The sequence below is a fragment of the Pollachius pollachius genome (assembly GCF_949987615.1).
Source record: "Pollachius pollachius genome assembly, chromosome: 1".
Classification (NCBI taxonomy): domain Eukaryota; kingdom Metazoa; phylum Chordata; class Actinopteri; order Gadiformes; family Gadidae; genus Pollachius; species Pollachius pollachius.
In genome coordinates this window covers 17,586,070-17,601,458 of record NC_136934.1, presented here as the reverse complement: position 1 = coordinate 17,601,458, position 15,389 = coordinate 17,586,070, and the positions used below count along the sequence as shown (strand labels likewise).

The 15,389-nt window shown below is 45.2% G+C and overlaps 3 protein-coding genes across 5 annotated transcripts; all 3 read left to right on the top strand.

Annotated features, from left to right (window-relative positions):
* Window positions 1-9: 9 nt before the first annotated feature.
* On the top strand, window positions 10-4,839 carry zbtb26 (zinc finger and BTB domain containing 26). Of its 2 annotated transcripts, none has more exons than XM_079741023.1 (2): window positions 10-145; window positions 422-4,839. In XM_079741023.1, exon 2 carries the CDS (start codon window positions 461-463, stop codon window positions 1,955-1,957), a length of 1,497 nt encoding a protein of 498 aa, XP_079597149.1. In that variant the 5' UTR covers window positions 10-145; window positions 422-460; the 3' UTR covers window positions 1,958-4,839. The 2 variants fall into 2 exon arrangements, with proteins under 2 accessions (XP_079597149.1, XP_079597148.1); XM_079741022.1 differs by having other exon boundaries at window positions 71-145; window positions 394-4,839.
* Window positions 4,840-7,109: 2,270 nt separating this feature from the next.
* Window positions 7,110-12,000, top strand: p2rx4b (purinergic receptor P2X, ligand-gated ion channel, 4b; the record flags this gene model as incomplete). The annotated part of the gene is made up of 12 exons (XM_079755053.1): window positions 7,110-7,252; window positions 7,446-7,599; window positions 7,840-7,911; window positions 8,510-8,582; window positions 8,760-8,856; window positions 8,956-9,036; window positions 9,929-10,070; window positions 10,201-10,337; window positions 10,906-10,999; window positions 11,553-11,618; window positions 11,762-11,884; window positions 11,968-12,000. The coding sequence occupies 12 exons, from the start codon at window positions 7,110-7,112 to the stop codon at window positions 11,998-12,000; spliced, it is 1,215 nt and encodes a 404-aa protein (XP_079611179.1).
* Window positions 12,001-12,392: 392 nt separating this feature from the next.
* gucd1 (guanylyl cyclase domain containing 1) lies at window positions 12,393-15,355 on the top strand. Of its 2 annotated transcripts, none has more exons than XM_079756443.1 (6): window positions 12,393-12,734; window positions 12,923-13,004; window positions 13,151-13,316; window positions 13,420-13,511; window positions 13,601-13,842; window positions 14,130-15,355. In XM_079756443.1, the coding sequence occupies exons 1-6, from the start codon at window positions 12,641-12,643 to the stop codon at window positions 14,219-14,221; spliced, it is 768 nt and encodes a 255-aa protein (XP_079612569.1). In that variant the 5' UTR covers window positions 12,393-12,640; the 3' UTR covers window positions 14,222-15,355. The 2 variants fall into 2 exon arrangements, with proteins under 2 accessions (XP_079612569.1, XP_079612568.1); XM_079756442.1 differs by having other exon boundaries at window positions 12,920-13,004.
* The last annotated feature ends 34 nt before the right edge of the window (window positions 15,356-15,389 follow it).

Below are 15,389 nucleotides of genomic sequence, written 5' to 3'. Positions count from 1 at the left end.
TACTGATTTAAATTATTATTAATTTCAATTACTGTCCCTTTAAAATAACACACAACGCGTACTGCCCCTTTAAGATGTTTTCTTCCGGTGTTTCCTTCTTCCTTGCTACACAAGCTAGCTGGTGTTTGTCCAGGAGCTACATCAGGTACAATCATTTAGAAACTGCTTTTTAACATTATGATATTTATCGTATTCCACGTTTGTGAAACATGACACACAGAGGATGTTCCTTTCCTCGTTACTTATAGGCTTTTGTGTCTTATTGGATGTCTGATATGAGACATTAAGGTTAATACGTTGATTGTAGTTATTGACGTTAACGTTAATGAATGATAACCGTTTGTTATCAGACGGTGAAATGCGTTTTTATACGTTTTTGTAACGGGAACACAGCTGTTATTACACTATGGACCCGAACCAGGTGATCCTCCAGTTCCGTTTCTCCTCGTTCGGAGACTCCATGCTCCACAAGATGAACCTCCTCCGCCACCAGAGGCGCTTCTGCGACGTCACGGTGCGCATCGACAAGCTGGAGGTGCCCGGACACAAGGTGGTGTTCGCTGCCGGCTCGTCCTTCTTACGGGACCAGTTCATCCTGCAGCAGGAATCCAGGGAGGTCCAGATCAACATGAGCCAGGAGGCGGAGGTGGGCCGGCAGCTGCTGCTGTCCTGCTACACGGGCAGGCTGGTGTTCCCGGAGCTGGAGCTGGTCCACTACCTGGCAGTGGCCAGCTTCCTCCAGATGAACCACATCGTGGAGCAGTGCACCCAGGCCCTCAGCAAGTTCATCAAACCGCTGCCCCGGCAGCCGGTGGGTGACGTGGAGAGGGATAAGGGGGACGGGGTCTTCCCTCGCGGTCAGAGGGAGCAGCAGCAGCATTCTCCCACCCAGACCGTCCATAAGCAGGAGGACGTGGGGGGCGGCGAGGACAGCTATGTTATAAACGACGACGATGCTGAGGACAACGACGATGATTTGGACGATGTTGACGACGATGTTGACGACGTTGTGGTCATACAAGCTGCCACCGCGGCCCCCCAGGACCCGGGCTGGCCCAGCGGGCAGCGGGCAGCCAGGGACAACATTGACATCACCATCGTGAAGGTGGAGTCGGAGGCAGAGCCCCCCGTGAGCCGTTTCCCGTCCAGCCCGCCCCCCGCCCTGCGGCCCCCCGAGCCGCTGCGGCCCCCCGAGCCGCTGCGGCCCCCCGAGCCGCAGCACTCCCTCATCAACTCCACGGTGGGGCCCCGAGGGGGCGAGCCGGTCCCCTCCATGTCGGGCTACCCGCTCAGCCCCCCCGCCCCGGGGGCACCGCCGGCGGGGCGCCACGCCCACGGGCCGGGCGGCGCCCACAAGCCGCCCCAGTGGTACCACCAGTGCCCCAAGTGTGCGCGGGTCTTCCGGCAGCTGGAGAACTACGCCAACCACCTGAAGATGCACAAGCTGTTCATGTGTCTGCTGTGCGGCAAGACGTTTACGCAGAAGGGCAACCTGCACCGCCACATGCGCGTGCACGCCGGCATCAAGCCCTTCCAGTGCAAGATCTGCGGAAAGAACTTCACGCAGAAGTGCTCCCTGCTGGACCACCTGAACCTGCACAGCGGGGACAAGCCGCACCGCTGCAACTACTGCCACATGGTGTTCGCCCACAAGCCTGTGCTGCGCAAGCACCTCAAGCAGACGCACGGAAAGAACAGCTTCGACAATGCCAACGAGCGGGGCATGCACGACGGGGGCCCGGAGGTGGCGCTGGAGGGCCGGCTGCTGGACGGGGCGCTGGAGGGCCGGCTACTGAACGGGGCGCTGGAGGGCAGACTGATGGAGGGGGTGCTGGAGGACCGGTTGATGGAGGCGGGGCTGGAGGGCCGGCTGATGGAGGCGGGGCTGGACGTCCGGCTCAACGGGGGGCTGGAGGGCGTGCTGGACTTTGAGTACGGCCATAAAGCAGACATGTAAACAACCTTTTTGTTGAACTCTTATCAAACCGCTCTGTGAATCATGTTTGGACTGGGACGGTCGCCACGGGGGCTATACAGGCCCATCTCTCTGAGATGTTAGTTTCCCCGTCTGTTCCTCTAAAGCTCTACAGGTGGAGGAGCGAGGGGAACCGGTCACGAGGACCTTGACGGTCCACATCTGGGCCCCGTTTCCCGAAAGCATCGTTAGCCTAAGTGGATCGTGAAGTGCGTCGTACGAGCATCGTACAGTTTTCACACCGTTTCCCGAAAGCATCGTTGGTAACGAACGTCGTGAAAACGGTCGTAGCTAACGAGGACTCCACGGGTACTCGTAGGATGCTAAGAGCAACGTTAGCCTACTATAGCCTCAGTGGCGTCACCAGCGGACATTCCGTGTATTGGATGTGTTTTATTAAAACGCATCCAATACCACGGAATGCCCTGCTGGCGCAATTTCGCAACCAAAAATAGTGGTTACCGCCAATATATTACTCATAGACTACTGTTAGATTTAAACAGCAAAGATAGAGACAAAAAAAATACATGCGCAGCCGAAATGTACTGATCAAACGCCACGTCACAAGGCATATAATAAAATCAAATGATTCCATTGCTCTTGTGTGGGAGGTCGCTTTCGAGCTGCACTTGCTGTCTCCCTCTGATTTTAATTCAACCATCGTGGTTAAAATGTCCTCGTATTGATCCATGACAGAAGACATAGCTACTGTAGACATGAATCATGCTAAGACCAGCGGGTGTCTGAGAATTTCTGCAGGCGTTTTTTGTTGCGATTGTTTGCATTAAGTGCTTTAGGCGCTTCGGTGAGGCTGTGATGAAGTTCACTATTTATTGGACCCTGTCTAGACAGCAATAAACATCCCTGACCATAGTTAATCGCGTTTGTAGTCTACACTCAGACGTGAACTCATTATTGCATGCGGGTGTCTTCATTCATAAAAAAATTTAAACATTCGGGAGTATGCAATCATACAAATTATTCTAAAGAGGTCAGAGACTCCGTGCACAGCCCCGCCTTCTCCAGTGAACGACGAACGGATTTGACCCCCTCGGTTTTACACAAGAAACTTGAGATAATAAGGTGAAATCGCCAGGCGTGCCAAGCTGCGACCAAACTGGCTTGGCAGTGTAAAAAGACCTATAGCCTACTTCATCCTGCCCAACAATATGGGCAGGATCTAGACCAAGCTCTCCTAATCGGGTCAGCAATAGCGGTGTGTCAATGCCTAGCCTCTGCGTTTTGAATTATGGAACGTTGCATTTTTAATGTCTACAAATATTCTAGACTAGAGATGGCGCGCCAATCAATGAAACCTTATGCGGAATCAGATAAAGTCGGCTCTCTTCGCTGCGCAAAGCACGTTTCAGAAATCAGCACATTAAGATAAATGTAGTTGTCTCACAAGCTATTTTTGATTTTTGTTAATATGGAATTATTTCAGGGGGGAAAATGCCGTGAAAAAATGTACACAGACTGCATTCAGGATTAGGACTGATACATATGTCGGCCTAGGCCTAATCAATTATGTTTTAATATCTTTAGCATTCATATTATTGCAGTCTATTCTTTTCGTATGCTGCTCTGCTGTTGGCCTTGATGGGGAGATATTTTAATGCTTTTTAACCCCATTTTCCTGCGACATTCCTGCGTTTCCCCCTCCTACGGAGCCCATTTCAGGACCGTGTCAGTAGACAGATACAATCCGACGAACATCGTGAGTGCAGTGAACGCGCGTTCATGTTTTGAGGAGTTTCGGGAAACGCTCCAAAGAAATTTACGAAGGATCGCAAGATCCTTTGTGAGAATGATCGTACGAGCGTATCCATCGTTATCGGGAAACGGGGCCCTGGGCCGAGTGGAAACGTTTATTTTAGTTTTTTCTTAGGTCATCCTAGAGCTGAGCATTTAATACATTTTTATTCACAATTCGAATTTATCAATAATCGATTTTTTTTTTAATAGAAAATCAATTATTATTAAAAATATATATATTTGAGTGTTTAGAGTTTGGCCAAAGAATGTGGCAAACAACTTTTGCTTGAGATTTTACTTTTAGGCCAAATCTCCAGCCCTAGGTCATCCATGAATTGAAAAGGATATATCCATCAATATTTCTTTGTTAATATCTGGGTATTCAATGTTTGGGAAAATTATTGTAATCTTTTTCAGTATGAGAGGGTTATGTGTAGCTTAGACCGCATGAATGTCATATAGTATATCTATTTTTTAAATGGTTGGATACGGTAGCCGCAAAAAAGGATTATTGTGGAGTCAGTCCAATAATTAGTTTGATGAAACTCATCACTCACAGTATTTTTGGGGGAATTGTAAACATAAAATCCATCGTTGTATGAGAAGAACTGATCTGCCTTCAGATCTTATGTTATGTTCAGCACTGATGTTACCTTGATTTTAACTTTTTTATAACCTTTGTCAAATTGTATTGTAAGAGCAGATTGTGTACATTGACTACTGTGAGTCCTCGGATAGGACGGGGATGGAATGTGTTGCTTTTAGGGATAGGCAGTATATTCTTAGTATAATTAAAGTATTTTAAAGCGCCATGATGTACAACTTCCACAATAAAAAAGAATCATAACTTGACAGGAAGAAAAACAGTACTTACTAAACTTTTTCCGTCTTCGGAAATGACACAAATATAAAAATGTGGCCGTCTGACCTAGTGTTCAGTCAATGCCTAAATAGTGTGACAATGTTTTCAGATGACCGTTGGTCATCAACATTCTTATCGTCCATATCTTACACACTTTGACCACATGTCCCCGGTGCTGTGTATTATAGATGTAATGAAGAGCTTTGCTGAGTGCTGGTTGCCATACTGAAGACATACGAATCACGTGACGAGGGCTAATTTGCACATACACTGTTTTCTTTTGTATCCAAGATGTGTTTTCATTGTCTACAGACAAAATTAAATTCTGAATAAAAAGGTGGTCTATAAGAATAAGGTTAATTAAAATAACAATAGGTATCCACGCATACTCTGAAAAGCTAATGAGTAGTGTAATGCTTTTCTTCGTTTACCCTTTCATGTGAGGTATTTGTACTAGTTTCATGATGACAAGGCCTGCCTCTTGGCCTAATAATCCTTCCTAGTTCCTGTATTTATGAACTAGGCAAAATAACAGGTCAACAAGTGAAGTAAAATGCTAACTTCCCATCACCTCATGCTTCAGGTCCTGTCGGTCAAGAGGAATTCCAGTGAACTATTTGGTGGAGATTTCAAGCTATTTTCAGCATTAATTATTACATCTGTGAGCTTTAAGCAACGGAGGATGCTATTTGATATTATGGTCTAGACCTCCAACCATCTGCTATTTGTGAGTTACAGTGGGGCAAAAAAGTATTTAGTCAGCCACCAATTGTGCAAGTTCTCCCACTTAAAAAGATGAGAGAGGCCTGTAATTTTCATCATAGGTATACCTCAGCTATGAGAGACAAAATGAAAAAAAAAAAAATCTAGAAAATTACTGTCTGATTTTTAAAGAATTTATTTGCAAATTATGGTGGAAAATAAGTATTTTGTCAATAACAAAAGGTCATCTCAATACTTTGTTACATACCCTTTGTTTGCAATGACAGAGGTCAAATGTTTTCTGTAAGTCTTTACAAGGTCACACACTGCTGCTGGTATTTTGGCCCATTCCCCTATGCAGATCTCCTCTAGAGCAGTGATGTTTTTGGGCCTTCGCTGGGCAACACGGACTTTCAACTCCCTCCAAAGATTTTCTATGGGGTTGAGATCTGGAGACTGGCTAGGCCACTCCAGGAACTTGAAATGCTTCTTACGAAGCCACTCCTTCGTTGCCCGGGCGGTGTGTTTGGGGTCATGGTCATGCTGAAAGACCCAGCCACGTTTCATCTTCAGTGCCCTTGCTGATGGAAGGAGGTTTTCACTCAAAATCTCACGATACATGGCCCCATTCATTCTTTCCGTCACACGGATCAGACGTCCTGGTCCCTTGGCAGAAAAACAGCCCCAAAGCATGATGTTTCCTCGCCCATGCTTCACTGCAGGTATGGTTTTCTTTGGATGCAACTCAGCATTCTTTCTCCTCCAAACACGACGAGTTGAGTTTTTACCAAAAAGTTCTATTTTGGTTTCATCTGACCATATGACATTCTCCCAATCCTGTTCTGGATCATCCAAATGCTCTCTAGCAAACTTCAAACGGGCCCGGACATGCACTGGCTTTAGCAGGGGGACACGTCTGGCACTGCAGGATTTGAGTCCCTGGCGGCGTAGTGAGTTAGTGATGGTAGCCTTTGTTACTTTGGTCCCAGCTCTTTGGAGGTCATTCACTAGGTCCCCCCGTGTGGTTCTGGGATTTTTGTTCACCGTTCTTGTGATCATTTTGACCCCACAGGGTGAGATCTTGCGTGGAGCCCCAGATCGAGGGAGATTATCAGTGGTCTTGTATGTATTCCATTTCCTAATAATTGCTCCCGCAGTTGATTTCTTCACACCAAGCTGCTTACCTATTGCAGATTCAGACTTCCCAGCCTGGTGCAGGTCTACAATTGTGTTTCTGGTGTCCTTTTACAGCTCTTTGGTCTTGGCCATAGTGGAGTTTGGAGTGTGACTGTTTGAGGTTGTGGACAGGTGTCTTTTATACTGATAAGGAGTTCAAACAGGTGCCATTAATACAGGAAACGAGTGGAGGACAGAGGAGCCTCTTAAAGAAGAAGTTACAGGTCTGTGACAGCCAGAAATCTTGCTGGTTTGTAGGTGACCAAATACTTATTTTCCACCATAATTTGCAAATAAATTCTTAAAAAATCAGAAGTTGTGATTTTCTGGATTTTTTTTTTTCATTTTGTCTCTCATAGCTGAGGTTTACCTATGATGAAAATTACAGGCCTCTCTTGTCTTTTTAAGTGGGAGAACTTGCACAATTGGTGGCTGACTAAATACTTTTTTGCCCCACTGTATATATATATATCCACATGTCTGCTGACCTGGGACTCAGAACATGGGGTGATGCAAAATAGTTCTTCATGCAAAAAAAAAAGATTTGAATTGTAATCTTCAGGGATCAGATGTGGTCTCTGAGCAGTGGGACGAGCTGTGCTACTGAACTCTTCCTATCGGGGAGTAAAACGGTTAGAGATGGGTGCAGCAAGAAGTTCGTGCCAGCGCTTCCTGCACTATGCGTTTGACTACGAGACCCCAAAAACGCTGGTGGTCCCCAGCATCGCTGCAGGGGCGGTGTTCAGATTCACCCAGCTCCTGGTCCTGCTTTATCTGGTTGGGTAAGTGACGCATAATAACTGAAGGAAAGGAACTCAATCGTCTCATGTTGACTGTGTCACCACTCATTCAGCACAAACCACAGGTCATGCATGTCGAGTTTGGGTCCAGCGCTACAGAAGGGCTTTACTGTCATTTGAGGAACATGTCCTATTCATTGTAAATGTTGAGTAGGTCCTGTGTGACGTGACTCAGGTACGTGTGCATCGTTCAGAAGGCCTACCAGGATACGGACTCCGTGGTCAGCACCGTCACCACCAAAGTGAAAGGCTACGCCGTCATCAAGGGGTCTGCCAACACCTCCAGTCCTCAGTTCAGGGACGTAGCTGATTATGTCATTCCCCCACAGGTACTATATTGACTGTTGAAAGACAACGTGCACTTTAAGAAACAGACATCTCGAACACAAGAATACCAGCCTGCTCTCTTTATGCTCCTGATACGATTCAGAGCGCAATGTTAAAGTGTAAGAGTGCATGCTTCCAGTTGGAGCCTTTAGGACTGAAAGCAGTTTGTGGTTATTGCAAAGTGATTAGCCATTCTTTATATTTATTGCAGAGTGAAAAGTCATGCTTTCTGTTTATTGCAGGGGGATAAGTCATTCTTTGTGGTGACTAATATGATCATCACAACCAATCAAAAAGTGTCACACTGCCCCGAGGTACGTTACTTTCCAGTATCGGTTTGTCCCTCCTCCTCGATTTGATCAGACAGCCTTAGTAGGACCATCGGTAGAAGACACTGGTCCTGGGTCAGAGCTTGGTTGGCCTAGCAACCAGCCACTAGGATAAAAGTCTTGACTAAACTGTGAGAAGCAGGACCAGTTTATACCAGAGTCGGGGCGATCTCTTTCTTTATAAAACATCTGCACTTCTCCCAAGGGATTTGGGGGTCAATTTAGCTTTCATTGACAACTTTCAGAATAAGAAAAACGCAATAACGGCGTTTTGTCCACTCTGACTGGCTGAGCAGCTTTGTGACACAAACTAATGTAGCTGAGAGAGGGTGTTCAGATGTTTTGGTCATTGTTAGATACAAGTTAGGAATGTTACACATCACAACTTTAAATACTTCTCAATACTTAAAACCATGTTCTTCTCATTCAATGAATACAAATCTTTGCTGATTAGTGTGAACAAATAATGGTCTAGGAGTTGACCTGATGACCAAACAATAGAGGCTCAGGGTCAGGCTGACCAGGCTAGATGTTGATAGATGTGGGCCTCATTTCTCATGTCTCATGGCTGTTTGTATTCTAGATTCCAAAGCCATCCACCCTCTGTAACCAGGACAGCCAATGCACCACAGGACTGGAGGTTCTCCGAGGGAACGGTAGGCCAGCCTGCCCTCCCTGTGCCCGTTTCCTTGACCCTTGACCCTTTATTAACCCAAATGCACCTCTGCCTGACCCTTGACCCTTCATTCAACCTGATGCATGCAGAATGGCGAGCATGTAGTGCTGCTTGCTTCATATTGTTTATTGTGTTGATATTGTGTCCTCATGGACAGGTGTCCGGACAGGACGATGTGTGAACTACTCGGACACCGTCCAGACCTGCCAGGTCTTGTCCTGGTGCCCTCTTGAGGAGGACACAGGACCAAATAAGTAAGATACAATCCAAGAGGAAATCCAGTTCTCCTGAGAATCCCAAACCTTTGGATGTCAGTTCAGTGCTCATGCTCTGCGACGCGCTCCGTCTTCCAGGGAAGCCTTGATAGACGCAGCGGAGAACTTCACGCTGATGATCAAGAACAGCGTGACCTACCCAAAGTTCAACTTTCACCGGTGGGTCTGAGTATACAACAGTAAATGAAGACTCACTCAGGGCATACGTCGGGCTAGCCAAGGTGTGGCACACCTTGGCTTGTAGTGTGTCAATGTTTTTGAGGTGTGCGTCATATAAATCATCTAAAATATATATATATATATATATATATATATATATATATATATATATATAATATTTTTTCTTTAATATCTATATTATGTATGCATGTTTTGACCCCCATCTTAATATCCCATAATGGTTTATAGGTGCCAGCTGGGTATGATTAGGTACCAGGTAGGTACGTTTTAAGAGCTATCATTTGAGTATATTTGGTTAAATGATTGCACGGCCATCCATCACCTATTAGTGAGTGAAATGAGCTATGAGACTACAAGTCTCTCTGCACCTGCCTCTGTATGTGTCAATTTCGATTTTAGAACGCACCAGCATTATTTCTGACCAATCTCTTGACTGATTGGTTCAGGTAATCCATCTTTGTCTGGCACCTGTCAAAAACAGGTGCGCGACACCCAACACTTCTCAATGGTGGGTATACTTAGGGAGGGAGGGAGCAGAGAGGGGGGGGAAATGTTTTGGTTATTTATTATCAAATTCATCAAATATTTAAGATAATTTCTTCATCAAATTGTGCTCTAACCACACACCGTTCATGGTTAAGCATATACTAGGCCTACTATTCAGACATTTGCTTTGGCATCTCACTTGACTTCAATAATACAATAGGTCTACTTCAAACTAGCTCAATTTTTTGAAAGTGGGAAAAAGATTTAAGATGTTTTTTATAGTTATATCTTCTATATGCAGGCTACTTTTGGGGGACAATATTTGACATTGTCATGTGATGTCAGTTAGGTTTACATTTCAATCTTACCCTGTTGCCCCCACTAGGAGGAACATCATGCCACACATCAACTCATCCTACCTGAAGACTTGTGTGTTCAACAGCAGCACGGATCCCCACTGTCCCATCTTCCGCCTCAAACAGATCGTTTCAGACGCTGGGGAGGAATTTCAAGACATGGCAGTGGAAGTAAGCCATTGCTTAAGACAAGTGGGCTGGCTGTGCTGCAGACTGCTGTTCCTGGAAAACTACAGCCTGACAACACAGATGATCATAAACCATCTGTTGTTGTTGTTGTTTATATTTTTGTTGTTTTAAGGGGGGCGTGCTTGGCATTCTGATTGATTGGACCTGTGACCTTGACTTGTGGGCCAGCCAGTGTCTTCCTAAATACAGCTTCAGACGGTTGGATGACAACAACAAGAGCCATGTGCTAGCGCCAGGATACAACTTCAGGTGGGAAACATTCCCTGTTCATTGCTGTATAGTTTATGTGGTGGAAGAACAACACTGGTTGGAGTTAATTTCATCGAAGTCTCAGAAGATGGAAGCATAATAGTACAACTATTTATTATAGGCAACCAAATCACGCAATCAAACATGTAATCTGGAGTTGGTTAAATAAGCAACTGTGGGACAAAGGAAATTCTATAGTATATTTTGGTATGATAGTAGAGAAGTCACGCCTGTAGGGTCCGCTTTATCTCACCCATTTTAACGTCATGCTGTTGTTTTGACCACTCGTGTGTGAGCAGAAACTAGTCAGAACTGGTGTAAGCTCTAATACTGTGTCCGGTCCAAAGAGGTATTAATATTAGCTTTAATACTGGTCTATTGAAGAAATATATTAAATGAATTAACTTCACTATCTTGGTGGCAAAAAACATCTATGCTTTTATTTTTATTCACACAGCATATAGGCAAGATAATGACTATACTTACTTTAAATGTATAGTATATACTAATTACATTTCCTTTAAACTGTCATTTATAAAAAACGGTGTGCTTTGTTTTGTTAATACAGGTTTGCAAAATACTACAAAAGCACAGAAGGCACGGAGTCCAGGACCTTGATCAAGGCCTACGGAATCCGCTTTGAAGTCATCGTTTTCGGAACAGTAGGAATACAATGTCCCTGTATTATGATGAGGATGTGTGGCCCTTAAAATGAATACATTATCCCTGTCTTATGATGAGGATGTGTGGATCTTAACATGGATACATTATCCTTGTCTTATGTTGAGGATGTTTGACCCTTAACATGGATACATTTTCCTTGTCTTATGTTGAGGATGTTTGACCCTTAACATGGATACATTATCCTTGTTTTATGTTGAGGATGTTTGGCCCTTAACATGGATACATTATCCTTGTCTTATGATGAGGATGTGTGGCCCTTAACATGAAAACATTATCTCTGTCTTATGTTGAGGATGTGTGGCCCTTAACATGGATACATTATCCCAGTCTTATGATGAGGATGTGTGGCCCTTAACATGAAAACATTATCCCTGTCTTATGTTGAGGATGTGTGGCCCTTAACGTGAATACCTTATCCCCGTCTTCTGATGTGAATGTGTGGCCGTTAAAATGTTCTGGATTGTCTTCTGATGTGGATGTGTGGCCCTTAACATGTCTGGATCACAGTCAGCACATTGACCCTTTCCCCAGGCAGGTAAATTCAGCATGGTACCAACAGTAGTGAATCTGGGATCCACACTGACCTTCCTAAGTCTGGTGAGTGAACTAATCATAACCCTCACCCAGATGGGTGAGTTAGCTAACCCTAACCCCATAATCAGGACAGCCTCCTGAACAAACTGCATTTACAGCTGACTCATTTCTTAATTTATCCATTGATTTCAACTCTTATTTTGCAGGTGCCGACGGTTTCTGACTGGTTTCTACTGACATTCACAAAGAAAAGAGATTTTTACAGCAAACATAAAACCACACACCTGAGAGATGAGGACGAGGAGGATGAAGATGAGAACAAACAATCAGTAAAAAAAATGTGTTTCTACCTTTTCTTTAGATTGGTTTGTTATTTATTATTTATTGTACCTGATAGTTTCTTTTTTTGCAGATGTCCATGGGCACCAGCTATGGAACTCAATAGGATTGACACGCATATGAGAAGCATATGCAAACTTTAGTTATCCAATAATGCATGATTTAATTGAATATGACATTTGATCATCCTTTTCCAAATAAACATATTGCATCTTAAATTCTGCAAGAAAAACCTTATTGTAACTGTGTTATCTAGGTTGTAACTTAACACACACGTGTGTGTGTGTGTGCGTGTGTGTGTGTGTGTGTGTGTGTGTGTGTGTGTGTGTGTGTGTGTGTGTGTGTGTGTGTGTGTGTGTGTGTGTTAACCAGTACATTTGCCTATCAATACAAAACATAAAAATACATGGTGTATGGCCCTACGTTCATAATTGAGATAGATGCGTCATGTCCCTATAGGTCGTCACTGACGTCAGTCTCTAGGGGGCGGGATCACAGCATACAGTCCAGCGGCTAGCATCAGGCTACCAAACAAAAGACGAGCCAACGCTAATGATGGGGGAACAGCGTTAGCTGTAGTTTTAGAATTAGCTTCTTTTGTAAGAATTAGACGAAAGAATCCAACAAAACGTCAGCAATGGCGCTAGCTCTTCATATAACCACCTAGGTTAACATTAGCACCCAGTGAGCCGGGAGGCTAAACTACCAACCATGACAGGCTAGGTGACGTTAGCTTGTTAGCTTCCATGAAACCATTTATCTCAATATCTTCACTTGTAACCAACTTGAAGTGTTCTATAAAATATCTGTACGAATACGAAGATTCAACAAGGATGACAGGTGATGCTGACACCACAATGTTGCTATAACAATGCAATACTATATCAACTATTCTTATAGATCCTCTTCGTGGGTAATGCCATAAGGAAGACGATCTATCATAGTAGTTTAATATCATAATAGTTTAATATCATAGTTTTATATCGTAATAGTTTGATATCGTAATAGTTGAATGCCCTCCACAGAAGATGGCGTCTTGTTGAACGTCCCTGTCATCCGCCAGCTGTACCACTGGGACTGTGGCCTGGCCTGCTCCAAAATGGTCTTGAAGTAAGTGAACATTCAACTTCCTGGTTTCACAGTAATATAATACTTAATAATACATCCGTGATTGTGCCTAATCAAGTGATCAGGTAGATTCACAGCCTGCATACCATAGGATGGATTCTAGGTGTTCATGTCAGATCATTTTGCAGGTACCTGCACCCCATCAGTGACCAAGACTTCCAGAGTGCCTGCTGGGAGCTGAAGCTGACTGAGAGTGTGTGGACCATCGACTTGGCTTACCTCATGTGTCATCTCGGAATCAGGCACCAGTTTTGTACACAGACTCTTGGCGTGGACAAGGGCTTTAGAAACCAGGTATCTGTTTAGGAATTCAACATGAATCCTGTTTTTGACCTACGTGATGCTGAGGAAGCAAGAGTGATGTTTTGACACTTTGTTATTTCTTTCTCTCCATTAGTCCTTTTATAAAAAGCATTTTGATACGGAAGAAGATCGGGTGAATGAGCTCTTCGTGAATGCAGAGAGCAAGGGCGTGGTGGTTCGGAAATGGTGAGTTCTCTATTACTTACATTAACCCTGACCTGACGGCGTCTCTGACATGAGTAAATAAACTCTTATTGGGCCCTTTCTACTGGCAGCTCGGTGACCATCCAGGAGATCACGGCCCATATAGAGCAGGGCCACGTGGCCATCGTGCTGGTCAACGCTGTGGTCCTGACCTGTGAGCTCTGCTCGCTGCCCGTCAAGTACTGCTGCTTCCTCCCCGCTGGCCAGAAGTGTTTCTGCAGGAGGCCTGAGTACCAGGGCCACTTCGTGGTGGCCTGTGGCTTCAACAGCACCACGGGCTGCATCTTCTACAACAACCCTGCGTACGCCGACCGTGAGTCACACCTGAACTCGGAACACTCTCTGGGCCTCAGGCCCGAGTCTGGAGGTGTGTCGTAATAAATCATTTGTTTTGATAGACCGAGTACGTAATTTCATCAGCGGCCCAAGCACACCAAGAGCAGGTTTCACTTGATATTTGTAGCAAAAACCAAAAAGAGGTGTCACAGCTATATTTAAAGGAGCAGTTAAAATGACTTTTCATAACAATGTCAACACATCCCATGTGTGGGTGATCAGAAACTGGTATAAACTGAACCTGTGTGTCCTCTGCTGTTCCAGGCGTGTGCTGCACCAGCATCACCAACTTCGAGGAGGCTCGGCGCAGCTACGGGACAGACGAGGACATATTGCTGGTCTTCAAAGACAGCTGACGGGGGTCTGAGCCTTCGCCGACACCGTCGGCATGTTCACCTCCACCCCATGCTGTAGTGACATCATCGCGGCCGCAGGTCGACGGCCGACGCCAGGATCCCTCAGGAGCCGCGCCCTACTGAGCGCTTAGGAGAGCGGGGACTCGTGCCGCTGAGCGCTCAGAGAGGGAGGGCTCCCACCGCTGCAGGCTTCAGACCGGGTTTACCCGTTGCATCAGATGACCAACCAAGTTATTTTTTAGCGTCTTAATGCGTTTCTTTAGAAGGTGTTGGATGGTAGGGCTAAAGGTCAACTCAACCTTAGCGCAGCAGCCGCCTTGTTGAGGCATAAGAGAGTGGGGAGCTTTTTGGAGGGGCTTCTAACACTCCTGTCCTGACGGCTCGAACGTGTCGTAGAACGGCGGTACCTGTCGTTCTATCCGCAGGGAATCGTTATTTTTTTGGGGGAGTCTCAGGTAAGTGTGCTTGAAGTGTTCTATCTCGATACATATGGACATAGGAAGAGAGTCCCACTCTATCTAATGTACACCGACCTGGACCTGGGTCAGGGAGGCGGAGCTGGGGTCAGGGAGGCAGACTGGCCTGCTGCTGCGTTGGTCCTCTTCAGAGTTACTCTCCACTCTAGCCCAGAGGGCTGTCCCAGGACGGACACATTGGAGGGCTGTCCCAGGACGGACACATTGGAGGGCTGTCCCAGGACGGACACATTGGAGGGCTGTCCCCTGATGGTTCATGGAGGTCTTCTAACACCAAGCCAAGTAATGAACCCTGTCAGTTCAGCTGCTCACATGTCCAGACCTTTTACCCCTTATCTTTTTTATTTCATATCGTGGATGAAATGTTTGCACTACACTTTCAATAGAGACATAATTATGTATTTAAATTATAACTTTTATGAAACCATTTATGGATTGCTTTTCCATGTGTACAGAGAAGTCTCCCAGCTGTTCATTTGAAGTATGAACAAACGGCACATTTCAGCAGGAATCTTTATTTTGTATGATACATAGAATCACATTCCCTTTGTGCTGTAACCAATAAAGAAATGAACACGTGCTTATTTGATCTTATGGTTGGACCTATTATTTCATATTGATCTGCCTCAATCCCGTCACCTCCAGTGTCATTCAGTCTAAAACAGTCACAACGTGACTGACTGAAAGTCACG